A 25,827-nucleotide genomic window follows, 5' to 3' on the forward strand; every position below is an offset into this window, starting at 1 on the left:
TCTTGGCATGTTTGTCAAAAATCAACTGACCATAGGGGCGCCTGGGTGGCTCAGTAGTTAAGCGTCTGCCTTCGGCTCAGGGCGTGATCCCGGCATTATGGGATTGAGCCCCGCATCAGGCTCCTCCACTGGGAGCCTGCTTCTTCCTCTCCGACTCCCCCTGCTTGTGTTCCCTCTCTTTCTGGCTGTCTCTCTCTGTCAAATAAATAAATAAAATCTTAAAAAAAAAAAAATCAACTGACCATAGACTCACGGGCTTATTTCTGGATTCTTAGTTCTAGTCCATTGATCTATGTGTCTGTCCTTATGCCAGTACCATACTGTCTTAATCACTGTTGCTTATAGTTTTCGTAGTAACTTATGAAATTGAGAAGTGTAAGTCTTCCAACTTTCTTTTTCTTTTTCAAAATTGTTTTGGCTATTCTGTGTCCTTGGCAATTTTGAAGTTTAGAATCAGCTTGTCAGGTCAGCTGAGATGCTGACAGGGATTGCATGGAAACTATAGATTAATTTAGTGAGCATTGCCATCTTAACAATGTCAAGTCATCAAATCCATGGACATGAGATATTTTTTAATTTATTTATATCTTTAAATTTCTTTCCACAATGTTTTTGTAGTTTCAAGGTATAACTTTAACACTTCTGTGTTGAATATGTTCCTAAGTACTTTTTTCTTTTTGATGGCTGTTACAAATAGAATTGTTTTCTTTCTTTTTTTTTTTTTTAAAGATTTTATTTATTTGACAGAGAAAGAGACAGCCAGCGAGAGAGGGAACACAAGCAGGGGGAGTGGGAGAGGAAGAAGCAGGCTCATAGCAGAAGAGCCTGATGTGGGGCTCGATCCCATAACACCGGGATCACGCCCTGAGCCGAAGGCAGACGCTTAACCGCTGTGCCACCCAGGCGCCCCATAGAATTGTTTTCTTAATTGCATTTTCAGATTGCTTACTGCAAGTACATAGAAATATAATTCACTTGTATATATTGTTCTTGGATCCTGCAATCTTGTTGAACTTATTTACTAGTTCTAATACTTGTTTTTTTTTTTTTTTTTAGTGAATTGCTTAGGATTTTCTATAACAAGATTATGTCATCTTAAAAAAAGAGAAAATCTTACCTCTTCTTTTCAAATCTGGATGTCTTTTACTCTTCTTCTTGCTTAATTGTGCTGGCTAGAATGTTTATTGCATTATTCACGATAGCCATGGAACGTCTAGTATAATGTTGAATGGAAGTAGTAGAGTGGACGACCTCGTCTTGTTCCTAATCTTAAAGAGAAAGCATCCAGTATTTCATCATTAGTATGACACTAGCTGTTAGGGTGGGCTTTTTTTGTTTGCTTTTTGTTTTTTTGGGTTTTTTTGTAGATTTCCTTAACAAGTTGAGGAAGTTCCCTTCTATTACTGGTTTGTTGAGTGTTTTTATCATGGAAGGGGTTTGGATTTTGTTAAATGCTTTTACTGCATCTATTGAAATGATTGTCTGCCTTTTGATTTTTATTCTATTGATATGGTATATTAATGACATTGATTTTTGGATGTTAAACCAATCTTGCATTCCTGGAACAAATCCCACTCCGTCGTGGTATATCATTCCTTTTATGTGTATTCAGTCTGCTAGTGTTTTGTTGAGCTTTGTTGTATCCACACTCACAAAAGATATTGATCTGTGGTTTCCTTGTGATGTCTTTGGTTTTGGTATCAGGGTAACACTGCCCTCAGAATGAATTGGAAAGTTTTCCCTTCTGTTGTAGAACAGTTTTTGAAGAATAGGTATTAGTTATTTAAATGTTTGATAGAATTCACTTGCCATCTGGGCCTGGGCTTTTCTTTGTGGGTCGTGTTTTGGTTACTAATTCAATCTCTTTACTTATTATAGGTCTGTTTGGGGTGTCTGTTTCTTGTTGATTTAGTCTTGTTTCAGTAGTTTATGTCTTTCTAGGAACCTGTCCATTTCAGGTTATCTAACTTATTGGCACATAATTACAATATTCCTTTATAATGCTTTTTATTTTAGTAATGCTGGTAGTAATGTCTGCTGTTTCATCTCTGATTTATTAATTTGTCTTCTCTCTTTTTTTCTTGTCTTATCTTGTCTGTTTAAATGTTTTCCAATTTGTTCATCTTTTTTTTTTTAATTTTAGGATTTTATTTATTGGAGAGAGAAAACACGAAAGAGAGAGTGAGCAAGCATGAGTTGGGGGGGGGGCAGAAGGAGAGGGAGAAGCAGACTCCCTGCTGAGCAGGGAGCCCAATGTGGGGCTTGATTCCAGAACCTGGGGATCATGACCTGAACTGAAGGCAGATGCTTAAATGACTGAGCCACCCAGGCACCCCATCCAATTTGTTCATCTTTTCAAAGAACTAGCTTTTGGTTTCACAAATTTTTCTCTATTGTTTTTCTGTTCTCTGCTTCATTCATTGCTACTCTAATCTTTATTCTTTCCTCCCTCCTGCTTCCTTTAGGTTTAGTTTGCTGTCCTTTCCCTAGAGTTCTAAGGTGGAAGAGTGGGTTATTGATTTGAGGTCTCTCTCCTTTATCAGCGTAGGCATACAGCTATAAATTTCCCTCCACAGAGCTATAAATTTTGGAATACAATGTCTTCATTTTCATTCATCTGTTTTCTCATTTCGCTTTTGATTTCTTCTTTGTTTCATTCACTAGTTAGGAGGGTTTTGTTTAATATGTGGGCCTCCCAAGTTTCTTGCTGTTATCAATTTCTGTTTTCATTCCACCGTAGTTAGAGAATACTCTTTGTATTATTTCTATCCTTTTAAATTTGTTGATGTTTGTGGCCTAGCATACAGTTTATCCTAGAGAATGTTCCACGTGCACTTGAGAAGAGTGCATATCCAGCTGTGATGGCTGGGGTCTCTTGTAGGTGTCTGTTGGGCCTCGCTGGTTATTAGTGTTGTTCAAGCCCTCTATTTCATTTTTGATTTTCTGTCTAGTTGTTCCATTGAAATTGGATATTGCGATCTTCATCTGTGGTTGTTGAATGGTCTATTTCTGTCATTTCTGTCAGTTTTTGCCTCATGTATTTTGCTACTGTGTTGTTAGTTGCAGATGTTTATAATTATTATAGCTTCCTGATGGATTGACCCTATTCTTATTATAAAATGTCCCTCTTTATCTCTAGTAACATTTCTTGGTTTAGAGTCTATTTTATCTAATATTAGTATAGCTACTTCAGCTTTCTTATGGTTACTCCAAGCTCTGCTTTGAATTTTCAGAGGCTTTGATGAGCACTGTAAATGAGTGAAGACATTACCTCTTTTCCTGTTTTCCCCCCTCGTCTTTCAAACGAACCATTTTACCAATGAACCAACTCTCCTTGAGCACTAGGTATGGTCCCCAACACGAAGACCTGTGTGATGTGAGAACTCTTGTGTCTAGATAGAACCCTCTCATGGGGTTGGTTCAGCCTCTTCACTTCATCCTCAATAAATTAAAATCATATCCTCCTTTAAAATAACGGAGTCCTCATAATCAGAACTTAGAGGTAAGAAACTGAAATTAAAGGAAAAGGAAATCAGGAAAAATTTTATTAAAATCAGAGGAACACGAAGGTGTTGGGAAGTAAGATGTTTACTCTTGAACCCCTTTCAAAGCAGAGAAGCTTCCCTGCATTCTTTGGGTCATTCACTTGTTCCCGAACGCAACGCAAGAATGCCCCAGTGATGCTGGTGGGAATGGCGTGGAATGAGGGTGGCATGCTGGGACCTCTGTGTCTGCATGCCTTAACGTGCCAGAGTGAGTACAGATTTCAAAAGGAAAAAAACACATGTAAAAAATAGATGTAATACCACTCAGAGCAAGGGTCTCTGTTTGATCTTCCCCGTGGCTGAGCCCCAATACTGCCGTTGGAGGAGAACACCTCACATTCTGTGTCCAGTTTCCTGTCACTGCTTTGAGCTCTAGGAGTTTGGAGAGGGGAGGGTGGCGTGCCCTCTGCCTAGCTGTGTGCTGGCACGGGTCCCTGGTGACAGTGTGTCTGTGCTGCCAGCGCACCGACAATCTTTGGAGCAGCTCTTCCTCGCTCAACAACCAGCCAATTTGGTCTCAGGAAACCACTCTGCAGCGCTGGCTGGGTTCAGAAGTCATTTTTAATTTTGTGACAAAGACAAATGTGTCCTATGGGAGTAGTAAGTGGTTTTACTGGTGATATTAATGGAACCGTGACCTCTTCTGTATCTATGGTCCTACAAAACAAAAAATGTTTGTATTATAATATGTCAGGCAAGTTCATTCTTAGCCCTTCCTTGAAGCAAATTGCAGAGGAAGTATACTATTAATAAGCCCAGAGCATAGTGTGTGTGTGTGTGTGTGTGTGTGTGTGCACACGCGCACACACACGCTTGTATCCACAGTCATAAGCTCATTTGCAAGCACGGTGGGTTTTAATGCCATGCTGACTTGATACAAATGATGTATCTTGAATTGTGTTGGGATGGACACAATTCCTTGAAGTTGTGAACAGAATTGCAGTGAGCCCAGTGCCGATACTGGTGTTGGCTTGTAAAGACCAATAGTTGTAGTAAAATTCAAGTGTTGGAGGGATCCAAAGTGTCAAAGGGAAAGGAGACGTTCAAAGGCACAAGTTCACCTCTTCTGTTTTCATTTGGGATTGGCGTCCATTAGCCTAGAAATGACTACACTGATGTTTACTATTTCCTGCACAAACTTTTTATTCCAGTGTCCTTTGTTGCAAATAGCTGCTTAAGGAGACAGTAAATTAAATGTGAAGGATTTACCGTTAAGTTACATGAATTAAGCCATTTCCTGGTGTTTGTGTTTACCTTGGGACTCACAAAGAAGACAAAAATATAGACTCACTGGAGGAAGGAAAGGAATGAACAAATCCCAATAGTTTCTGCCTGAATGTCTAGCTCAACAACTTTATTTAAGGGAGGAATTTTGTGCTGATAAGTGAATCTTTGTCTCTGTATAATTAACTTTTCCTCTCTGCATATGTTGCCACACCCACTGAGCTCTTCTAATAGACATAAAACTATTAACTGTGCAGTGTTAATGTCTCATTCTATTGGGCAAAACTAAAGTAAATCAAATGCAGAATTGATAGTTTTCCTCAAGTAGAAATGGATGCTGCTTTATAATTTGAGACTTAAATTCAGTAACTCAAAAGGTTATAAAATAATACATGACCATTCTAGAAAATCTGACAAATATATAAAAAGGTAAATAAGAAAATAACAACAAAGCCACTACTCAAACATTTTAGTGTATTTGGTTTTTTTTTTCCTATGCCATATCTGAATGTATATTTATACCTTTTATAGTTAAGATCATGGGTATAATTCGTGATTTTCATATATCCCAACCCCCTCTCTCCATAAGTTCAAATCTCTCATAATAATAAAAGTAATAGGCAGCACAATTCCAGTATTAACTATCTGCCAGGTACCATTCTAAGCACTTTCCATATATTCCTTCATGTAACCTTCATAATAGCCCTTTGTTTTTTTTGCTTTTGTTTTGTTTTTGTTTTTGTTTTTTTTAAAGATTTTTATTTATTTATTTGACAGAGATAGAGACAGCCAGCGAGAGAGGGAACACAAGCAGGGGGAGTGGGAGAGGAAGAAGCAGGCTCCTAGCGGAGAAGCCCAATGTGGGGCTTGATCCCAGAACGCTGGGATCACGCCCTGAGCCGAAGGCAGACACTTAACGACTGCGCCACTCAGGCACCCCCATAATAGCCCTTTGAAGTGGGTTTTGCAAATGAAGCACAGAGAGTAAAATGATTTGCCTGAGGTCTCACAACCAGTAAGGGGCAGAGCCAGGATTCCAAACCAGTTTGTAAATAAAGTGTGAGCTCTGAAACCCCACAATCAGCTGACTCCCTCTGACTCAGCCTTTGTAACCGCACTTTCCCCAAGCCTACCCTCACAGCCCTGCCCCTGGGTGATTGTCCTCTTCTCAGAATTCCTCCAATACCAGACAGTATGACAGGGCACATCCTTTCCCCACGACATGTGTGAAAATCCGCCTGAGTCTCTGAAGAGCAGTTGCCCGCTACAGCCCTTGTGTGTGTGGGGGGGAGCTCCAGCCCTGACGGTGGTACAGGGAAGGAAGGTCAGGAGACACTGGTCTCCAGGCTTGGCTCTGCTCACATCACTTCACGTATTCACATCTCTGTCTTATCTGTAAAAGGACAGAGTTGTTGGATAGACCTTCATCCATTTTGTTCGGTCATTTATTCATTTCTTTCCTACACATCAGACCGAGGTGCATGCAATCTGTCTCCTCTCCTCTAGGAATTCATCAGCGAGTTTGTGGTCAGGGAAGTAACCTGCCAGTTCAGTGTAGGGTGTGCGAAGTGTTGTTATTGGAGAATGTTGGGGATGTGGGGAGGGCCCCTAAGGTGGGCTGGGACAGAGAAAATGTATAAGGAAGGGGCTGGCCTAGCAAGGCTTCCCAGAGGGCAAGGAGGAATTATTTAGAAATCTAGGGCATAGGAGCTAGGCTGTGATAATAGGGCCTTTCTAGTGTCCAGTGTGTGTCAAATGATTCCATCTGTAGCAGGCTACACCAACGTCACTTTTTTTTGGGGGGGGGGGATTAAAACTACAGGAATTTATTGTCTCACATTCTAGAAACTAGAGGTTGAAATCAAGGTGTCAGTGGGGCCATGCTACCTCTGAAACCTGTAGGGGGCTCCTTCTATGCCTCTTCTGACCTGTGGTGGTTGCTGGCAATCCTTGGCAGCCCCCAGCTTGCACCTCATCACTCAGTCTCTCCCTGTGTATTCACGTGGCTTCACCCCCCTCCACATCCATCTCCCTGGGGCCATCTTCTTAAAAGGGCACCAGCCATGCTGGAGTAGGGACCCACCCTACTTAACTGATAATTCCATAGGTAGTGGCACCATTTGACCCAAATGAGGTCACATTCTGAAGTACTGAGGGTGAGGACTTCCACATTTTGGTTTTGGGGGGGACAGAGTTCAACCTACAACAACTTCATAGCCACCATCTAGTCTAGGCAACCACTGCCCTACTTACCGCTCTGTGTCTCTGTTCTCCATCCAGCATCCAGAGTGAGCTTCCTGAAGTACAGCAAGCAGGTGGGGGGCTCGTTGGGTCTTTCAGGTCCGGATGGAAAGTGTTAACACCAGACTTCTTTCCATCTGGGCATCTAAGGCTGAAGCCAAGGGCAGAAGATGGGAACACAGTGACTCCTGAAGAGATCATTAGATGTCAATGGGTTCCTGAGGGTGAGGGCATGGCAGACGTGTGAACGTTTCTAAAAGATCCGATGCTCATTCTGGTCCCCAGAGGAACCACAGAGAAGCCGAACAGGTGGTTTTGAATCCTTTTGGCCTCTGAGACTTGGCCAAATGCCATTCTTCTGAAGGGTGGTATCTTGGTGATTATTTAAAGGCTTTTCCAGCCCTCTCTGCATGCACTGGGACGTACTGGGCTGTTCGTAGATACATAGTGCATCCTGAAGAAATCTAATTTGGATAGGAAATCCGTGCAGTCCTCACCACTGCTTCTCCAGCCTTTCCCCTGGCCCGGAGGAGCTCAGAGCTGCTCACTCATTAGTCTGCCAGGAAAGGTCCAGAAAGCCTTTTAGTCAGGCTTCTGTCATTCAAATGCTAATCCTCTCTCCAAATTGACACCTCAGCATTACCTCTCTCTGCTCCAAAGTCAGCTGACCATCGCATCCGGGGCCCTTTGACTCCTTACAAAGGCTCTGGAGGGCACTTCCTGAGGCACTTAGCATAGCCGTGGTAAGAAGTTCATGCAGAATATTCTCCTTTCTTTCTCCCTGCCCTTTTATGACTTTTTGCAGTAGTGACCTAAACCTACCCCACCCCCACCCACCCCACACATCGCAATTGCATCTTAGGGCATCAGGGGCAATCTGACCCAAGGTCAAGACCTGAATAAGGAATTTGGTTGACTACGGAAACAATCTGTTTCTGGGCAAAAACAAAGACGGCCAAATTCAGAGACCAAAATGTGAATTTAGGGATTATATTAAGGGGGACCTGTGTCAGTGACCAACCTGCCTCACCCAGCTATGGTGTCTAGATGTCGTTAATATAACCATTTATATATATATGTGTGTGTGTGTTTTTCATTTTCTTCTCATTCAGATACAGGTAGACCTTTCTTAGAGATGCACAGTGAAATACCCGAAATTATATATATGACTGAAGGAAGGGAGATCGTCATCCCCTGCCGGGTCACGTCACCTAACATCACTGTGACTTTAAAAAAGGTAAAACCAAGCAATGCTTCTCTCAGAAAATCTTTACTGCAAGTGAGCACAATGAATTTCAAGTCCTTTTATCTCTCTGGAATGATTTTCTTACAGACATTTGGGCTGCTCAGTGGACTTTTCTGAAATATCCTTTTACTATAAAGGATAAATGCTAGAAGTCATACCCAGGCATGTACTTTAATGAAATAACATGACAGCGTGGTGGGCATAAATGTGTGTGAACGTAACGAAAGAACGAAAATCATGCAAATGTTCATATATTGCCACAAATCCAAATGTCTGCAAATGTGAGAAAAACTACTTCTGTTGCTTATTCACATCCATAGCTTGGCAGAGAGGGGTTGATCTAGGTTTTTGCTAAGGACAGAACTGTGAGACACCTGCCTATGGAGTCACAACCTTTCGTTTGAGTTGTGAAGTTCCCGGTAACAAAAAGCTTATGTCCTGCTGGGCAGCCAAACTTAGCTGCTTAGGGAAAGGGGACAAAGGGGCGGGGGGGGGGGGGGGGCTACACATGACATTTTTTCTTCATATCATGTTATAAATTATGCATGTGGAGAAAGAAAAAGATTTGGAGTGGAGTCTAATAAAGATAAAAGCTAAAATGTGACATTCCATCTAATTCATTGGTGCTAAGAGTTTGAGAACAGACTAGGGTGAAGAGTTGGCAAACACTCCCCACATGGAAAACTGTGGTGAGTCCTGAGGGCTCTGAGCTTTAAGGGGAGAAGTTAAGGCTGTCCCAAGGCAGCACGAAGCACCACCATCACACTCTAGGGACTCACAAAGTGTCTGGTGGTCCTGGTAGTCGAGGTGGAAAAGCTTGGAGTGATTTCCAGTATCACCGGTTGACCTGAAATCCTGGAATATGATGGTGGCGTCTCCCGGTCTTCTTCCCTTGCGTTCACTTTCCTACATCACTGATTTGATTTAAGCCCTCAGGATAGCCCACCGGTGACAGGTTTTGGCTTCCATTATATCTATGTATCACTGCCAGTGATTATAAAACTGTATTTCAGAGCTGGAAGCATCAGAGGAGTCTAAACCTATGGGTGGAAGGAAAAACTGAGGTTCTGGGGGAGTTGGGGACCTCCCAGACCACACTGGGCATTGGAATCCATATCTTGACTTCCCCTTCTGTGCCCTTGCCACCTTTGCTAATGGTTTAGTTTGCGTGGGAGAAAGACCAGCGTGGTTAAGAACAGAGCCCCATGGCATGCTGCTTGGGTTCTGATTACCCAACCACTTCACCTGCTGGACAAACTGGCAAGTTTTCAAAAGTCCCTCCACCTCAGTTTCCTCACTGGAGAGATGCGAGTGATGACAGTCACACCCACCGCACATGGGTGTTGGGAAGTAACTGAGGTGATACATAAAAAGCCCTTAGAACAGTTCCATGTACAAGCTGAGCCCCATTAAGGGTTAGCTATTATTATTTACCTAACAGTTTAATACCCAATACTTGATTTAAATCGTCATCAAGTGATATTTATTCTCAAACGTGGTATCCGCTCCTCTTAGTCTGAGGTAATAATCTCCTTGTGATTAGTACGGAACGTACCATGGGGCTGTGGAACTTCTCTGTTCCATGCATGCAAGCCCTTGCCTTTTTGTCTAGCGCAGATCATTTGTCTGTTGTAAGAAACAGTCCCAACTTCCCCCATGTAAAAATCTGAGGGGGGGGGAGCTTACTCTCTCTGTTTTTCCACCTAAGATCTATAACACACATGAGAGAGAGAGGAGAGGGAAGAGAGAGAGGGAGGGGGGAGGGAGAGGGAGGGAGAGAGAAAAGGACACTGTTGTAATAGGGATTTGGGTTTGCCACATATATATTGAGACTCTTCTAACCTATTATGTATGTATGTTGCCCGGAAGTTGTAAGATCTTTCCCTTCCACCTCTCCTCTTGTCCTTTTTAACCTGCTGTCCCTTCCCTCCGCTTTCCCCCTGCCAGCGTTGGCGGAGCCGTGGTCAGCTGGAGGCAGCCTCCCTTTCCAGTCCTTTCTTTCAGGGCTGCTCCCCCGCCTGCCCCCTGTCACACTCGTAGGCACCACCGTAGTGATGAGCTATATGGCCTCGGAACCAAGTTTCTTTGTCAAGAGAATAATACTGGTGGTGGTAAGGGCGGGTTAGAGTAAGCGAACCTTCCTCTGAAACCTTAAAGGACACTTTACTGTATTTCCCAGTTGTGCTGAGGAAGTCCATCGGAAAACCTTTCTTTGAGGTTTGGCACATGCTTGTGTTCACCTGCATTTAAAGCATTGTAGATCTCAATCCCTGACTTAAATTTGTCTGAGCTTTTCCCTTAAAAATCAGCACCAAATTAGAGGAGAAGGTTCTTTTTCTCCCACCGGGGATAAAGCCTTCCTGAGCCTGCAGATGGAATCATGATTTACGAGAACATGAAGTGCATCCTTCACTTGCTTGCAAGTTCTCCATAAAGAGGGTGCAGCTCATTCCCAAGCTGTGTGACACTCTGGTAACAGAGACCCCGGCGGACATGCTCCCTGGGAGAGGGCGCTGGTTCGTGGAGGAATTTCTGCCACGGAGACACACATCCCAGCCAGATTAGCTCCTTCAACAAGCAATATAAATAAATGATAGATAAGCGACGCAAGGTGCACTTTTTAAAAGAAGATGAAAAAGATCTGAAACTTCTTCAGGGCAGTTTGACCTTTCCTTGATAATCTCTAATCTGATCTCCCCCCCCCCCCCATTTCCAGCAGGGGATAAGTCATAGCAGTAGTCAGAGATGCCTCTGAAAGTGTGCCGGCGATCTGGCAGCAGGGAAATTTGGCTGGGCCGCTCAGTGGAGCAATATCCCTTTATAAAGCCTCATCCCAAGGCGGATTGTTTATAATGGTCGTCTTTAAAAATAAAGTTCCTGGCGTCCAGCAGAAGGCATAAGGGAAAATCAAATCATGGATTCCTTTTTTCTGTTTGGACTCATTGTGTTTGGGAATACTTCTAAGAATTTGAGAGCGATTCACTCACGACAGCGTCTCTGGCCTCCACATCTGTTTGCAGCTGTCTTCACTGTCCGTTTCCCCGGAGTTTCCCTCCCAGAGGCAGAGTCGAGGCCCTCAGCCTTCCCAGAATGATAACCCCAGCGAGAACCAAGTGAATGCTATGAATCTCAAAGGACTGGGAATTACCTCTAGTCCTCTGAAGACAGCCACCTCTTTACTAAATCACGCAAAATGGGAGGACAAGTTACGGCTTGTTAAAAGCATCAGATCATGAGGCTTAGGAGGGTAACCTGGCGGCCCCAGTGGAAAAACTCCTAATTGGTTTCTCAATAGAGTCCCAGGCCAGTCCGTGACAAGGATGATTCCCAGAGGCCAAGTGATAAGGGCTCTCGCTGCAAGTCTGACATGACAGCTAGGTCTGTCCCGGGTGGGTGCAGCTTGTGGCCAAGGCTGATAATGAATTATCGTAATTACTATAATTTATCATCATAATGTATTTCTTGCTCCACGCAAAGAAAACTAAAGAGCCAATGATGACAAACCAGGGTTTTTACCTGTACCGTTTTCACTTTCAACGAAAACTGTGTTTTCACAAACTACAAGTGAAATGGTATTACCACAGGGCTAGTACGATTTTCTTAAAGCATCTCTCTCTCTCTCTTTTTTTTTTTTCCTTTTCAGTTTCCCCTTGATACCCTGATCCCGGATGGAAAGCGAATAATCTGGGACAGTAGGAAGGGTTTTATAATAGCAAATGCAACATACAGAGAAATAGGGCTTCTGACCTGTGAAACAGCAGTCAATGGACATCTGTACAAGACCAACTATCTCACCTATCGACAAAGTAAGTGACGGTCCCAAGGCATGAGCGCAAGCCAAAACACTCAAGGGCTTCCCTGCATAACAAAACCTTGATTTAAAAAAATCCCATTTCTTATGCTTGCAGCCAATACCATCCAAGATGTCCAGATAAGCACTCCAAGCCCGGTCAAGTTGCTTCGAGGTCACACTCTTACTCTGAACTGCACTGCCACCACTGATTTGAACACAAGGGTTCAAATGACCTGGAGTTACCCCGGGGAAGTGAGTGACATTTTTCTCTGGCTTCTGGAGGGCAGTATTTCTTTCTGTCAAGTGACCACATGCCACTGGGTTTTTGAGGTGGGACAAAATCAGGATATTCTGACTCGTGTGGCAGTTTGAGTGAACAAGGAAGCTGTGGGTGTGTTTTGGGGGCTTCCCTCGTCTGATGTTCCATGAGTGTGTGTGCATAGATACGGCCTTTTGATGTCTGGAGGGTTTGTTTTGAAGTCTATAGGCTGGTATTTCTATTGCATGATTCTGGGTGGAAAAGGGGAGTGTTTCATCCTTGGAAACTATTCACTGGGATTTAGAGATGAGAGGGAAATTTATCACTCGATGCCAGGCAGGGCCTATCTGTGGTAAGAACAACAACAAAAAGTTGTTGTCAGTGTGTTAATTTCAGATACCGGCAGACAGTGAGGCACCTGATTGGAGCATGTTTGGAAAAGATATTACAAGCCAGCCAGCCAGTATTCCCTTTGTTCAGTGACTAAGGAGCAATGCAGTCCTTCAGAAAAATGAGAAGAATGAAGACTGAGTTGGGTCTCCTTATTCAGACCAAACGTCTCTGCAGACAATCAGTCGTCATTTGCAACCGTGTAGATGGGGAATCGATGATCAGCTGTTAAGAAACTTGAACTGTCACTGCGGCCCCATTTGCTGTGTGGCAGTATGATGGATGGGGCGTATCGCAAGCACAGTCGTGTGTTCTGTCATTGAGATTGCCCCATCACCACGTTAACTGATGATTAAATTATATGCCAGAGAGTAATGTGTCAGCCCCAAGCTACTGTTGTTTCTCATCAACATTTCTTGCCATGGAAATAGAATAACTTGGCAACAAAAAGATGCAACAAGTACCCTGTAGGAACACATTACGGACTCGTCATATTTTCTAGAAAGTGATATTGTTTTATTTAAATAAAAATGCAATGACTTGGCAACAGTCACTTCTGGGTTTTGATGGAAGTCGGATATTCTCAATAAACGCCAAGAGGGAGCAAACTCTTACCCCGTTGGTGGCTCCACGATCAGAGTATGATAATACATCTATTGACCGCCAGTTACCTTTGAAAATGGCGCTGTCCAATAGCACTTTGTGTGACTGAAATATCTTTTCTGACTAATACAGTAACCACTAGCCACAGGTGGCTAATGAGGGCCTGGAATGTGGCTCCTGTGACTAAGGAACTGCATTCTTATTTTAACAGCCACATGTGGCTGGTGGCTACAGTGCCAGACAAAACAGTTATCTGAAACCCAGGATCAGCTGTTTTCCAAAGGCAGAAATAATACCAATGTTACTCAGATTTGAGAAGGAAAGAGTTCTCCGTGGGAGAAGATGCAAGTAGTACCTACAGAGAGTGGCTGAAAATCCCTCAGGCTGGCATTTGAGGGACTGCTGCCCTGATTTTTGATGGTGGTGGTTGACATCTTTCTGGTTACGGCCAGGAAGGAAGAAAATGGCCTACTCGTGTGTCTGTTCCAGCAGGGCAATAAAAGGACAGGAGGGTAGAAGCCTCTTAAACATGGCACAGAGGAGAACAATGTTCAAGACCCAAAGACCAGTTCTGGACTGCTTTTCAAAGTCTTTTTTCCATGCCTCCTCACCAGGAAGGATGGAGAGGGAGAAATAAGCTATTATAGGTTATAAAATGTAATGCTAAAAAAAAAAGTGATAGAGGGGGAAGGAACAGTGGAAGGAAAAGGCAATGTGACCTCATCTTCTCAAAACCAGGAAGGAGGCATTGTGACCAGTTCACACCGCCGAGCCCCGGGGCCTGCTCCTCGTGTGCCCTGAGGCAGACACGGGACAATGTCCCACCAGCACCATCAGCAGAGTGTTGGCTAAGCTGGTAGATGGCTTTGGCTGGCCTCAGAGCCATTTAGTGTGATTTAGCAGAAATTGGTAAGCCTTGCTCAAAATAGCGAAATGAGGAAACCAGGATTATCACACCTTAGTCCGCGTAGCCAGGACTCATGACTTTTCCCTTCATTTCTAGTAAGGGAGCAAAAGCAAACTCACGTGGTGATGGCTTAGAGACACAGGGTCATAAAGCCAGATACCAAAGATCCTCATTGCCTGAGTCAGCCACATCTATGCCCAGAGAGCTGGTTACTGTTTAGAGAGGTGAGTGCCGGAGGGAAGGCGCTAGATTCGTACTCCAAAGACCTGAGTTTCCTGCCCGCGGTGGCCTCTGACACTTCAGCCTCTTCATCTGTAAAAGGGCAGTGATGCTGCCTGTCTCACCGGGCGGGTGTGAGACACTACTGAGTTCATGTACACGGAAGTCCATCTGGAGAAGACGGCATGCTAACGAGCGCTCCCATGGCAAATATTCGAAACACATCGAGACACGGTTTGAGTTTCTAAACATCTTGCCGTCAGGCGGGTTTGCTTCTCAGCATAAAATGTTGATCTTCTCAGTAATAATCTGAGAAATGCTGTCACTTCGAGCGTGAACAATTACCACTCCCACATTTGCTATACATTTTCTTTCTAGACAAAGAAGAGAGCATCTATAAGGCAACGAATTGGCCAGCGCACTTCCATTGCCATTGTGTTCTACAGCGTTCTTGTTATTGACAAAGTACAGAACAAAGACAAAGGGCTTTACACTTGCCATGTGAAGAGCGGCCCTTCATTCAGATCTGTTAACACCTCAGTGCATATATATGGTAAGCCACTAGCGCTCTGCTTTCTGTCATCATGGATCTGGGGCGGGTTCTATAAAAAAGTACATTTTCTTTTGGCCAAGAGGTATTCTATCATGAATGGTACGACTTGGTTCTCCTCCACCCGCTGTCAAAAAGCAAAGCGCATTAAGTGTTGTTTAATACATTCGAATTAGAGAATCTTTTCCTTGCCTGTTTATTGTGGTGAATAATTCAGTTAGGTCATGTTATATCTATATTAAATTCTTTTTTTAGTATTCCATATCAAAGAAAAATATGACAGATTTACCTTCATTTCTCAGGCACTGCTGTGAGTGAGAGAGAGAGAAATGTGGTGGGATAAGTTATTTAGAATTGATGTGATTTTATCTCTGGTTTTACCCTCATGTAATCCTCATATTGTTGCTTAATGCCAATAGGCAAATTCTGTAAGGAAAACACTTAAACCTCTTTAGAATCCTTAAAAGCCTTATTTATCTCCACTGTTGAAAAGAAAAATGGCGAGAAGCAGAAACTCTGGAACAGTCTTGGCCTTAGATATCCTTTTGACTTTCTCCAGTAGGGATTTTTTAATCGGATCATTTGTTCTACGGTATCTGAAGGAACTTTCTCCCATCACGCTCGTGTTGGGCAGGTGGATTTTCTGAAGTATCTCTACTTTTCTGGGATTGGGATACGGATGTTTGTGATGTTCCACTCTCTGTGGCTCTCCCTCTGTTTTTCTTTTTCTTTCTTTTTTTTTTTTTAAGATTTTATTTATTTATGTGACAGAGATAGAGACAGCCAGCGAGAGAGGGAACACAAGCAGGGGGAGTGGGAGAGGGAGAAGCAGGCTCATAGCGGAGGAGCCTGATGTGGGACTTGATCCCATAACGCCAGGATCACGCCCTGAGCCGAAGGCAGACGCTTAACGACTGCGCTACCCAGGCGCCCCTCTCCCTCTGTTTTTCTGTTTTACTCGTAACCCTTTCATTTGAAAGTACTTCACAGTTTGGGTGCTTCAGAATCCTTTTATTCAGGGATCACTATTCGGCTCACGGAGAGGCTCCGTCAGAATTCAGCTCTGTTTATTCATTGCTTGTACCCTCCTTTTAGGAGTCAGGGGGTTGGGTTGGTGTTGTTCTATTTCGATAAACATGGCCTTTCCTAATCTCTTTATCCCTTCTCCTTTCAAAGATAAAGCATTCATCACCGCCAAGCATCGAAAGCAGCACGTGCTGGAGACCATAGCTGGCAAGCGGTCCTACAGGCTCTCTGTGAAAGTGAAGGCATTTCCCTCGCCAGAGCTTCTATGGTAGGACCGTAATTATTTTCCTATCAGTTTAAGGTATGCTTTGTAAGTAGGAGGATGCAGGAGCCCAATGACTGGAATTCCTGAAAATATATCAAGAGAAGTTCCCCCAGACGGTGGTGGAAAGCCAAGAACTGTGTTGTTTTCTGGGGCTGGGAGCGAAGCAGGTAGGCCGGGCCGGAGGTGGGGGGGGGACGGGGGGCGGGGGGAGGGAAGCAGTGTTCCAGGATGCAGGAAGAGATGAGGTGTTTTTTGAGTGCTCAGTTCAGTTCAACTCTTCACGGCTGTGACTAACTTTCTGCATCTCTAAACCTCCCCATGATGTCAGCATCCTTTGAATGGAGTATGTTGGGCAATGAGTAGGAAGCATCTTGAATATGTAACATGCTCTATTAACCCTGAAGAAGTGGGCCCTTGTAATGAGGATAATAATTCTTTTATTATCTGAAAATAATTCTTTTATATACAGCTGGGATGAAAGTTCCAGTCTTGTTGTAAAATTAAACAAACATTAATAGAGACAAGACTTATTCAGTTGCAGGGGTGGAGGAAAGGACCTACTTGAACTAATTAAGGTTTTTTTGGCTCGAAGTTTGCATATTCAGAGCCTCCCGAAGCAGGTTCCTTCTGTGTTAGTACGGCACCTGATGTAAAACAATGTAATCTGTTGATAATCTGCGGTCGTTTTGTTAAATCATTTTAAATGCCGATATCTTTGGCTCAGACCATTACATTTTAAACAAAGAGTACAGTACAACACGGATTAGGAAAACAACCCATACAATATGGAAGCGGTGCCATTGTGGAATCACCTCCACCAGCCTTATTTTGCTTTCAATATCATATGATTGCAGTGTTTGTTTTCAGTTTCCTCAAATAGTTAATAGGGAATTAAAGAGAAATTAAACTTTGAGCTGTGCCCCTTCATGGCGTCACAGTAGAAGAGAGATTTTTTGTTTGTTTGTTTTATAATGTACAAAAGGTCCAACAGTAAATTTCCCGTGAGTGTACATAATTCCTTCATAGGAATTTAATCACTCCAGGCTATACATTCCCTCTTTCGAAAGGGTCTGAGAGTATCCCCATCTATTAAACAGTGCTCATTTCTTTAGTAACTAAGTAGCCAGGACCTAAAATGCATACACAATAAATCGATCCATCCTTGAAAACACTGACTTGTTCATGAGAAATAAAATAAACGACGATGATATTTGTAGTCATAAAATAGAGCATAGTCATTTCAACTGCTTTGGAACCGAGACCCATTAGTGATGGGTATTTGCTTACGGGACAATGTAATGCTTGCATGGATATGAACTAACACCATTTCCAGTATTAATCCTTCATACAGAACACAATGAACTCCTAACAGATGAAAAAATGCCCAGCTAAAGAACTGTGCCATTGAATGAAATCATAGAATTGTAGCATTGAATCTTCGAGGAGCTCTAGAAAATTTGGAGAAACTGAGGCTCAAATAGACAAGGCAGGTGCACAGCACAGAGTGGCAGAGCGGGGACGAGCATTCAGGCCTCCCGACTCTCAGCTCTGTGCGCAACTGCGTGATATCTAGGCATTGATTCTATATTTAAAGTTAAAAAGAATTTTTTTTTTAAAGTTTTGTACCTTTTGTTTGTGAGTTTTGTGCCTTAACTATTCTTCCTCAGGGGAAAAATCTTGATAATCTTGATTTTACTATAGCTTATGAAAGGGACAACTGGTGTGACCATTTATACAACTAATAAGAACTCCACATGAGACCACAATAGGAAAGTCTATTTTTATTTTTATCTGGAGAAGTGATCTGGTTGATCTCACTTACAATGGCCCTTGTATTGCTGATGTAGCCTCATGGAAAACTGAAAAACATCTCGATGGATCAGCCAGTGCTGCTGGGTGAATACTTAAGTCACAGGGTGACCACCATCCTCGTGGGTACCTTAAAACCAGCGCTTTTCTCCCTCCCTTCAACATCCTTCTTCCTCCTTGCCCATAAACGCGAAGTGTTTCTCCATTTAAAAACCACACCTGGCTTTACTGAAAAGTTTAGTGTCTACATTTGTAAAATGAATGTGGAGGACCAAAGGCTTGGAGTGTATCAGCTTGAGTTCATAAGCATAAATGACAGCATTAAAGTGGCATCTGAGAGGCCTTGTGGAATGACTTCCCAATCATATTCTTAACCACAGGTTAAAAGATGGGTTCCCTGTGACTGAGAAATCTCCTCGCTATTTGGTTCATGGCTACTCGTTAATTATCAAAGATGTTGCTGAAGAAGATGCCGGGGATTACACGATCTTGCTGGCTATAAAGCAGTCCAGTGTGTTTAAAAACCTTACCACCACTTTAATTGTAAATGGTAAGTTTGCTGTTCGTACTTTCTTTCGGTTCTGGCAGGGGTGGAGTTCAGGAAAATTTGTAAATCAAAAGTCAGTAGAACAACATTAGAGAAAACACACTTTTAAGTAATGATTTTAAAAAACCACGTACGCCCCCATCATACCGATTTCCTGTCTGTTCGTTATCTTCCATAAGCAATATGATTTTTTATCATTGTAATCATGATGTACATACCATGGAATCAATTTTTTACTGTTATCGAAACACTTCCACTTTTTAAAAAAAATGGCTATAATAACAACAGATTATTATGTATTGGTTTCCCCGACACCAAAACCAGGGAGAATGCGGTCCTTCGTGTTGTAGCCCAGGAGAAAGTCACTCTACAGCTCTTGACTTCTGTCCTGTTCTTCTCCCTTCCAGTGAAACCCCAGATCTATGAAAAGGCCGTGTCATCCTTTCCAGACCCGACTCTCTATCTCCTGGGCAGCAGACAGACCCTGACTTGTACCGTTTATGGTATCCCTCAACCTACAGTCACGTGGTTCTGGCGTCCCTGTAACCATAGTCATTCCAAAGCAAGGTAAGGACTCTTTGTTTCCTAACTTCCAAATACTTGGTATACCTGGACTCAAGATTCCTTAAGGCACACAGATGGAAGTTTGCAAATGGGACATGCAGTTATATTTGAGGCCAAGGCTTTCCCTCCCATGGGAAAAAGTAGGCAATATCTTCTCTTCTTCCTTACTCATTTCTAACCATTTCATAATTTTTCTCTTGAGTTGATAGTTTCAGGAGCACAGGGACAGAATCAGGGTCACCTTGTGAGCCTTTTTTGAAACTCAGGTTGGAACTCCAGTCTTGTTCTCAACTGAGAACCTCCAGAGTTTGGCGAGTTCAGCTACAGTGGCCTTCCCATTTCTCGTTTTGTGAACATCAGGTATGATAGGAGATCTTCCATGCCGTGGTGACCACTACCTGTCATGGGCTTTGCTTATGCTCTTCCTTCCTTTGAAATGTGCTTCCACCCACTTGCTGCCTCCTGCCTTCTTTATCCTACAAGGCTTAGCTTCCCTGCTAACTCTCCTGACCGCCCCAAACACCTTTCTCCCTCTTCAGCAGGAGCCACGCCTCATTTACGCCTTGTTCCTTCCATGGGTTTACATACATTTGTCTTATCTCTTACATACATTTGGGAGCACCTCTGGATCTTTAGGTCCCAGCACACACAGTAGAAGAGGCTTACTGTGTATTTGCTGAGTGGATACGTCCCTACCTTCTGGTCATTGTGCAGCGTTTCCTTGCATCCTGTTGATGACTGAGTCCTGTTTGCTCCTTTCCCATTTTTGTTTAGTCTAGAGGAATGATGCTCAGGACAGTTCATGAGAGCTAATTTGAAGGACAGGAATAGAATTGATAAATGCAACAATCAGATATTATTGAGACCGCCCAAGAACAAGCATTATGCCATAATATTTGCTTTGTTGCCTTTAACTCCACTTGTAGAGTGTTGGGGAAAGTTGCTATTTAAAAAAAAATGAAAACAGAATTGGCTTGATAAAGTGTAAGACACGATTCTAGCATAAACAGAAGTGGCTGTTTGGTTTTCTGGAATTTTCCTGCCATTTCAACGCTTCTCCTTGTGTTGTTATCTTTTCACTTATCATTCTGATAGTGAAAGCTACTGGTGAGTGCTGGGGTTCCCAAGAAGAAGTAGCTATTTCCACACATGTCCCAATTTCTCATGTGAATGTCATTTTCTAAGAATAGAAATACGGAGAAATTATAAGTCTTGAATATCTTCCTTACCACTGTGGATACTTAACCCAAAAGAAAGTGAGATCTACTGAGAGTTTGTGTGATTTTGCTAATTTAGGGGTAAGCATCCGTACTTGTGGACCCATTCCCTTAAGGCCTGGATATTTGTGCTAACCTAACATACAAATAAGTGAATAGTTTCTAAATAATTTAAGCTATTTGGAGAAAAGTGTCAAGTTGAATTTTCGGGGAATAACATAGTCTTTTATAGATGTTTTTAATTTTTGTTTTGACAATAGAAAATCTAAAATTTCAATTCTAGAGGCACCTGGGTGGCTCAGTCAGTTAAGTATCCAGCTCTTGATTTCAGCTCAGGTCTTGATCTCAGGGTCGTGAGTTTGAGTCCCTCTTGGGGTCTATGCTAGACATGGAACCTGCTTAAAAAAATAAAATAAAAATAGGGGCGCCTGGGTGGCTCAGTCGTTAAGCGTCTGCCTTCGGCTCAGGGCATGATCCCGGCGTTATGGGATCGAGCCCCTCATTGGGCTCCCTTCTCGGCGGGAAGCCTGCTTCTTCCTCTCCCACTCCCCCTGCCTGTGTTTCCTCTCTCGCTGGCTGTCTGTCTCTGTCAAGTAAATAAATAAAATCTTTAAAAAAATAAATAAAATAAAATAAAATAAAAATAAAATTTCAATTCTATTTAGGGCAGAGCTAGGAACTCTGTTAAGAAATAGCAGTTATGAGTGAAGAAATATATGTTATAAAGTTGGGTTTGAATAATGCTGATAAAATATGGTTTGGGGAATGAGATCATTTGGAGTAAAACTTTGGAGACGTTAGCTCTCTTTTTCTGATTTCTTTGTGGTACATGGGATCCTTCATCTGTGTCACAGAGTAAGCTTGCCAAGGTCTGGAAAGATGTCTAATTCCTCTTGTCTCAGGACTCAGAGCAGTGCCTCAAATCTTCAGTAAATATTCGTTGACCATTTGACTTATTCTCTGATCAAGGCATTTTTTTAACCAATCACAAGACAGATCAGAAATGCACGCTTTAACTTTTTCAATGATGCTTCATTACAAAAATATATGTTGTTGCTTGAAATTATCTGCTACAAAATGTGCATATCCATAAGAAGTTTCTTTTTTTCCCCCCCTAAGTCAACAAACTGAGTAGCTTACCTGCGTCAGGCCCGAATTCGGTGCTCGGTGGTTAAATCAGTACATTTAACTTAGAAATAGTTCAGAAAGATACACAGGACCTTTGTGTGCTAGGACACAGATAGAATAATTCTACTTCACTCTGTCAGAGAGATAGAAGCTAAAATTGACAGATAAATGGAGCCTGCTATAGTTTACTAGAAGTTTTCAAATATGTCTGTATATAAATGTGTTTCATGTACTTAACACCTAGATTCCCTTGTAGATGATAGGAATTTTAGTTAGTGACGTTTGAATAAAGGGGGTTCTATTGCATGAATTTTTAGAATCTTATTTTGAGTTCCATAGTTACATATTTGCATGGTGGTATCTACGTATGACTGTTAGAGATTAGGTGATTACTATGTCCACATTACTGGTGAATATGTAGAGTAATTCTTGGTATTTAAATTTTAGGCTCTAGTTAAAGGACATATCTATATATGGACCCAGCGGAAGCGCTGGATTAGTTTGAGGTTTGAATGTGTTTGGTTTAAGTCACTCAAACTTATTAATTGGCTTACTATGGCCAATTAGTTAATATATCTAAGTTAAAGAGGTTCAGACTTAAATTGCATCGTTTTCTGGAGTCCAGTAAATACATAAATATATTTTAAAATGGTCAGAACTACTGCTCGACTAGGCCACCTTTGTGGAGATAAGAACCTTCAATAAAATTAACAGAAATTTCCTCCTTTAAAAAAAAAAAAAAACTGATACGCTGCTGAGCTATGTTTTAGCTATGCTTCTGATTCACCTAGAGTTTGTTCTTACAAAACACTAGGAATAAAAGAAAGGAGGAAAAAGGTAGTTACTTTTCAGCTCACCTTCCTAATGAGCTGAGCGGAAATATGGCAGAATCTTTTCCCCTTTTACTTTTCTGCACATTTGGGTGGTAAAGTAGTAGGAGAGCTAGAATATTTCTTTTGATATTTTTTTTAAAGATTTTATTTATTTATTTGACAGAGAGAGACAGCCAGCGAGAGAGGGAACACAAGCAGGGGGAGTGGGAGAGGAAGAAGCAGGCTCCCAGTGGAGGAGCCCGATGCGGGGCTCGATCCCAGAATGCTGGGATCACGCTCTGAGCTGAAGGCAGACGCTTAACGACTAAGGCACCCAGGTGCCCCTTCTTTTGAATTTTTAATAGCATTGAAATAATTTATCAGTACCAAATGAAGGGGAATTTGGGTTTTTCCTCATCCTTGGCCACTAGCAGAGACTTCTAAATTGATACTCCTAAATTTGTTCCCGGTTAGCGTAGGCATAACCTAGAGGTATGCATAAGGGTAGGTAAGCTCATAGTACCTCTCACAGGTGTGTGGTTTCCAGCTTCTCTTCGTATAAAAGACAGATAATTACACCCACTTCACAGAGACAATATGAGGTTCAAATGAGGTCATGTATTCGGGAAAGGTACTAGAAAGGCAAGGTTGTGATGACTGCTAGCTGTGGTATAAAACTGTCTAAGTTTCCAAAACTTTTAAGGAACTTGAAAAGAATTTTCTGCCTACTGTAGAGAGAGTTTCACAAGAGTGACGATTTTTAACCTAACGCACGTTTCTGAGAAATGAACGCGAGTTGTGGAAAGTAAAGTGTGATTTTGCTGTGCTTGAGAAATGGAAATGTAGTAGGTGTGGGCTGTAGAACTGAGGAAAATAGAACACGAGTTTTCAGAAGAAGAAAAACGAAGGCAATACAGATGAGTTAGGCAAAAGCAAGACGACACAAAACCGTCCAGCGGGGGACTAAAGTAACCGTCCCAGTTTGTGCGGCCTGTCTCACTCACTCGTTTCCTGTCATGGGAGGAAGTGGTTCTGACCTGTGGGTTGGCAAAGGCCAGGGTGGGGCAGAGTGGGACGTGGGAGAGCTGATTCCTACTGAGCAAGTCCATAGTAGATTCTAGAACTTCACCTCCGCCCCTGGATTTTGAAACACTAAGTGGGACTACTGACCCGCCCATGCAGTGAGCTGGTCCTTTGCCACATAGCGCTCGGCCACAGTGCTGGGTCCATCTCACAGGGAATAGTGTGGATGAGCTTGCCCGCTGCGTGGAGATTGGTCTCTAAAGGAACGAGTAACAGTCTTGGGCTGGAGGGAAGGGAACCCTCTTTGGGAAATGGAGCAGATGGATTTGTGGGGTCCGGGCAGGAAACGGGGAGCGGACAGCCTTGGCACGATGCTGGTATTCCAGGTCACCAGTTACATTTTTCTCAGGAAGTGTCTGAGATGTTGCAAGACTGCTTTTATTGACGCATGCTTGAGCGCCCAGGAGCCCCGCCGGTAACTGACCGGAGAATTTCAGGCCTGGCTGGGTCATTTACTCCCCGCGAACAGGAGGGTGGTGAGTGGGCCGCTGCTGGGCCAGCCTTCCTGATGCTCGCCGTTAACCCATCAGCACGGCTCAGCTCCCCATCCGTGTCCAGAGGCTAAGCAGTTGTTTCTGAGGTTGTCTTGTCTTCTTTCTAAAACTGAGGCCCGCTTTTCAAATATTGAACGTGTCTGGGTCTGTTCTCCCGGGAGGGTGAAGTGGCCTGCGGCCACCGATGACCACAGCTTTGTTTTTAGAGCGCATGCACTTTCCATCACAGGCCACTTTAATTCTCTGTCCCCAGCTAACTATCGAGGTCACAAATAACACTGATAGATGATAAAAGAGTTGCCTTTAGTGGAAAAAGACTGTTAAATGCATTGAGTTCTTTGTGAAAATCTCCTTTTCTTCATCAGCTCTCTGTGACCACCAATAAAAATACACAGGGAGGAACTTCGGCTGCTTCTGTTGCATTCACGTTGCTCGCATCTTACAAATGCGTGTTACACATCATCAGTGTTCAGCCCAAATATACTGTCACCCGTCTACTTTTCGCACCAACCGTGTGCAAAGCAAAGATACACACCACTGGCCTTCAGCGCGTGTGTTTTAATGATGTAAGATCAAGCATAAGATCAAACTTGTTCTCTCTGTACGTTACCTGCAGAATATCCAGTTCCCAGTCTCAGGGATAGAGACCTGGGAAGCAAGGAAGTGGGTTCTATTCTTGGCACAGGCCCTGACTTCTTTGTGACCTTGGCCAGTTATTTAATCTGTGCTTCAATTTCCCCTTCTGTAAATGGTAACTGCCCTGCTTCCCCTTTCCTATAATACACGGCTATTCATGAGTGAAATGAGAAAATCACTTAAAATGACGTTTTCTTCATTCAAAAAAGCTTGAAATAATTTCCTAGTTGCTGCACACTGATATTTCCCTTCTGCTTCTTACAAATTATAAAGCAATTTGACCTGAGGATTAATTCTGAGGACCAGTGCCAAATTCACTGGAAAAATCAACCTGTGAAAGTTGAAGGCTGTAAAAAAAAGTCTTAGATGCAAGTGTGTATTCTGTGGTGCAGAATTGCCTCAGTAATTACAATGCGAGTAATTACCCATTAAAAAATCCCCAAAACCCGCCGTTCCTCCACTACTGCGTCAACCTGCATTTTCTTCAGGGCCAAGCTGGACTACCTTTGCCGGTCTTGGACGAACCCATCCAAGCAAAGAAAGGCATTACCATTCTTTGCCCAGTTAGTCCTAAAACCTCGCTTGCTTTATTTGGTCTTTTGCCAACGAGCCCCCTCAGAAGGCAAAAAATATCATTGGATTGTCAACTCCTGGCAGGCGAAAGGGGTAGAGTCTCCTGTATTACTTTCTTAGCCAAAATGGTGGATGTGCTAAGAAAAACCCGATAGGTGTCCATGGAATTTCAAGGGACTGCTTCTAGAACTCTAAAGCCAGTCAGATCTGGAATCTCCAATAGTTACATGCTTTAGAAGTTTAATAGGCTATAATCATCCCCGCCACACAATTTGATGTCCTGTTTCTGAACACTCTTCATCTGCCCCGTAGTAGAGGACTGGGGATTGGATCTAGGGAAAGCGGGCCACTCCACGACCAAGTGTAGTTTGCTGGGCTTCTTGGGGGAGGTGGGGGTGGGAGGTGGCCTACAAACTAAGGAAAGGCAGAGGCATCTAGAACTCTGAGGGGGGCTTGCTTAATTGCATCCCTCTGTTGTGTACATCAGCAAATTGGCAGAGAAAGGAAGGCCTGAATCATTAGGGATGTGTGAGGCATAGATCATCTGAGAGAAACGTGATTTTACATCCCCCACTGGTGCACAAAACTAACAGGACCAAAACAAAACCATTGTTACTGGTAGTTAATTAGAAATGTACTCAAGGACTTAATTGACTGCCAGCATGAATGTCTGTTATTTTTTTTTTCTGAAACAAT

The 25,827-nt window shown here is 42.9% G+C and overlaps 1 protein-coding gene across 1 annotated transcript in view; it reads left to right on the forward strand.

The window, feature by feature from the left end:
- Window positions 1-25,827, forward strand: part of FLT1 (fms related receptor tyrosine kinase 1) — a 171,397-nt gene that overhangs the window by 40,373 nt on the left and 105,197 nt on the right. Inside the window, exons 4-10 of the mRNA XM_026493054.4 lie at window positions 8,123-8,247; window positions 11,900-12,062; window positions 12,165-12,301; window positions 14,806-14,980; window positions 16,154-16,271; window positions 18,458-18,627; window positions 19,032-19,191. Coding sequence (XP_026348839.2) covers window positions 8,123-8,247; window positions 11,900-12,062; window positions 12,165-12,301; window positions 14,806-14,980; window positions 16,154-16,271; window positions 18,458-18,627; window positions 19,032-19,191 — 1,048 coding nt within the window. The remainder of the gene's footprint in view (window positions 1-8,122; window positions 8,248-11,899; window positions 12,063-12,164; window positions 12,302-14,805; window positions 14,981-16,153; window positions 16,272-18,457; window positions 18,628-19,031; window positions 19,192-25,827) is intronic.

The sequence above is a fragment of the Ursus arctos genome, unplaced genomic scaffold (genome assembly GCF_023065955.2).
Source record: "Ursus arctos isolate Adak ecotype North America unplaced genomic scaffold, UrsArc2.0 scaffold_10, whole genome shotgun sequence".
Taxonomy (NCBI): Eukaryota; Metazoa; Chordata; class Mammalia; order Carnivora; family Ursidae; genus Ursus; species Ursus arctos.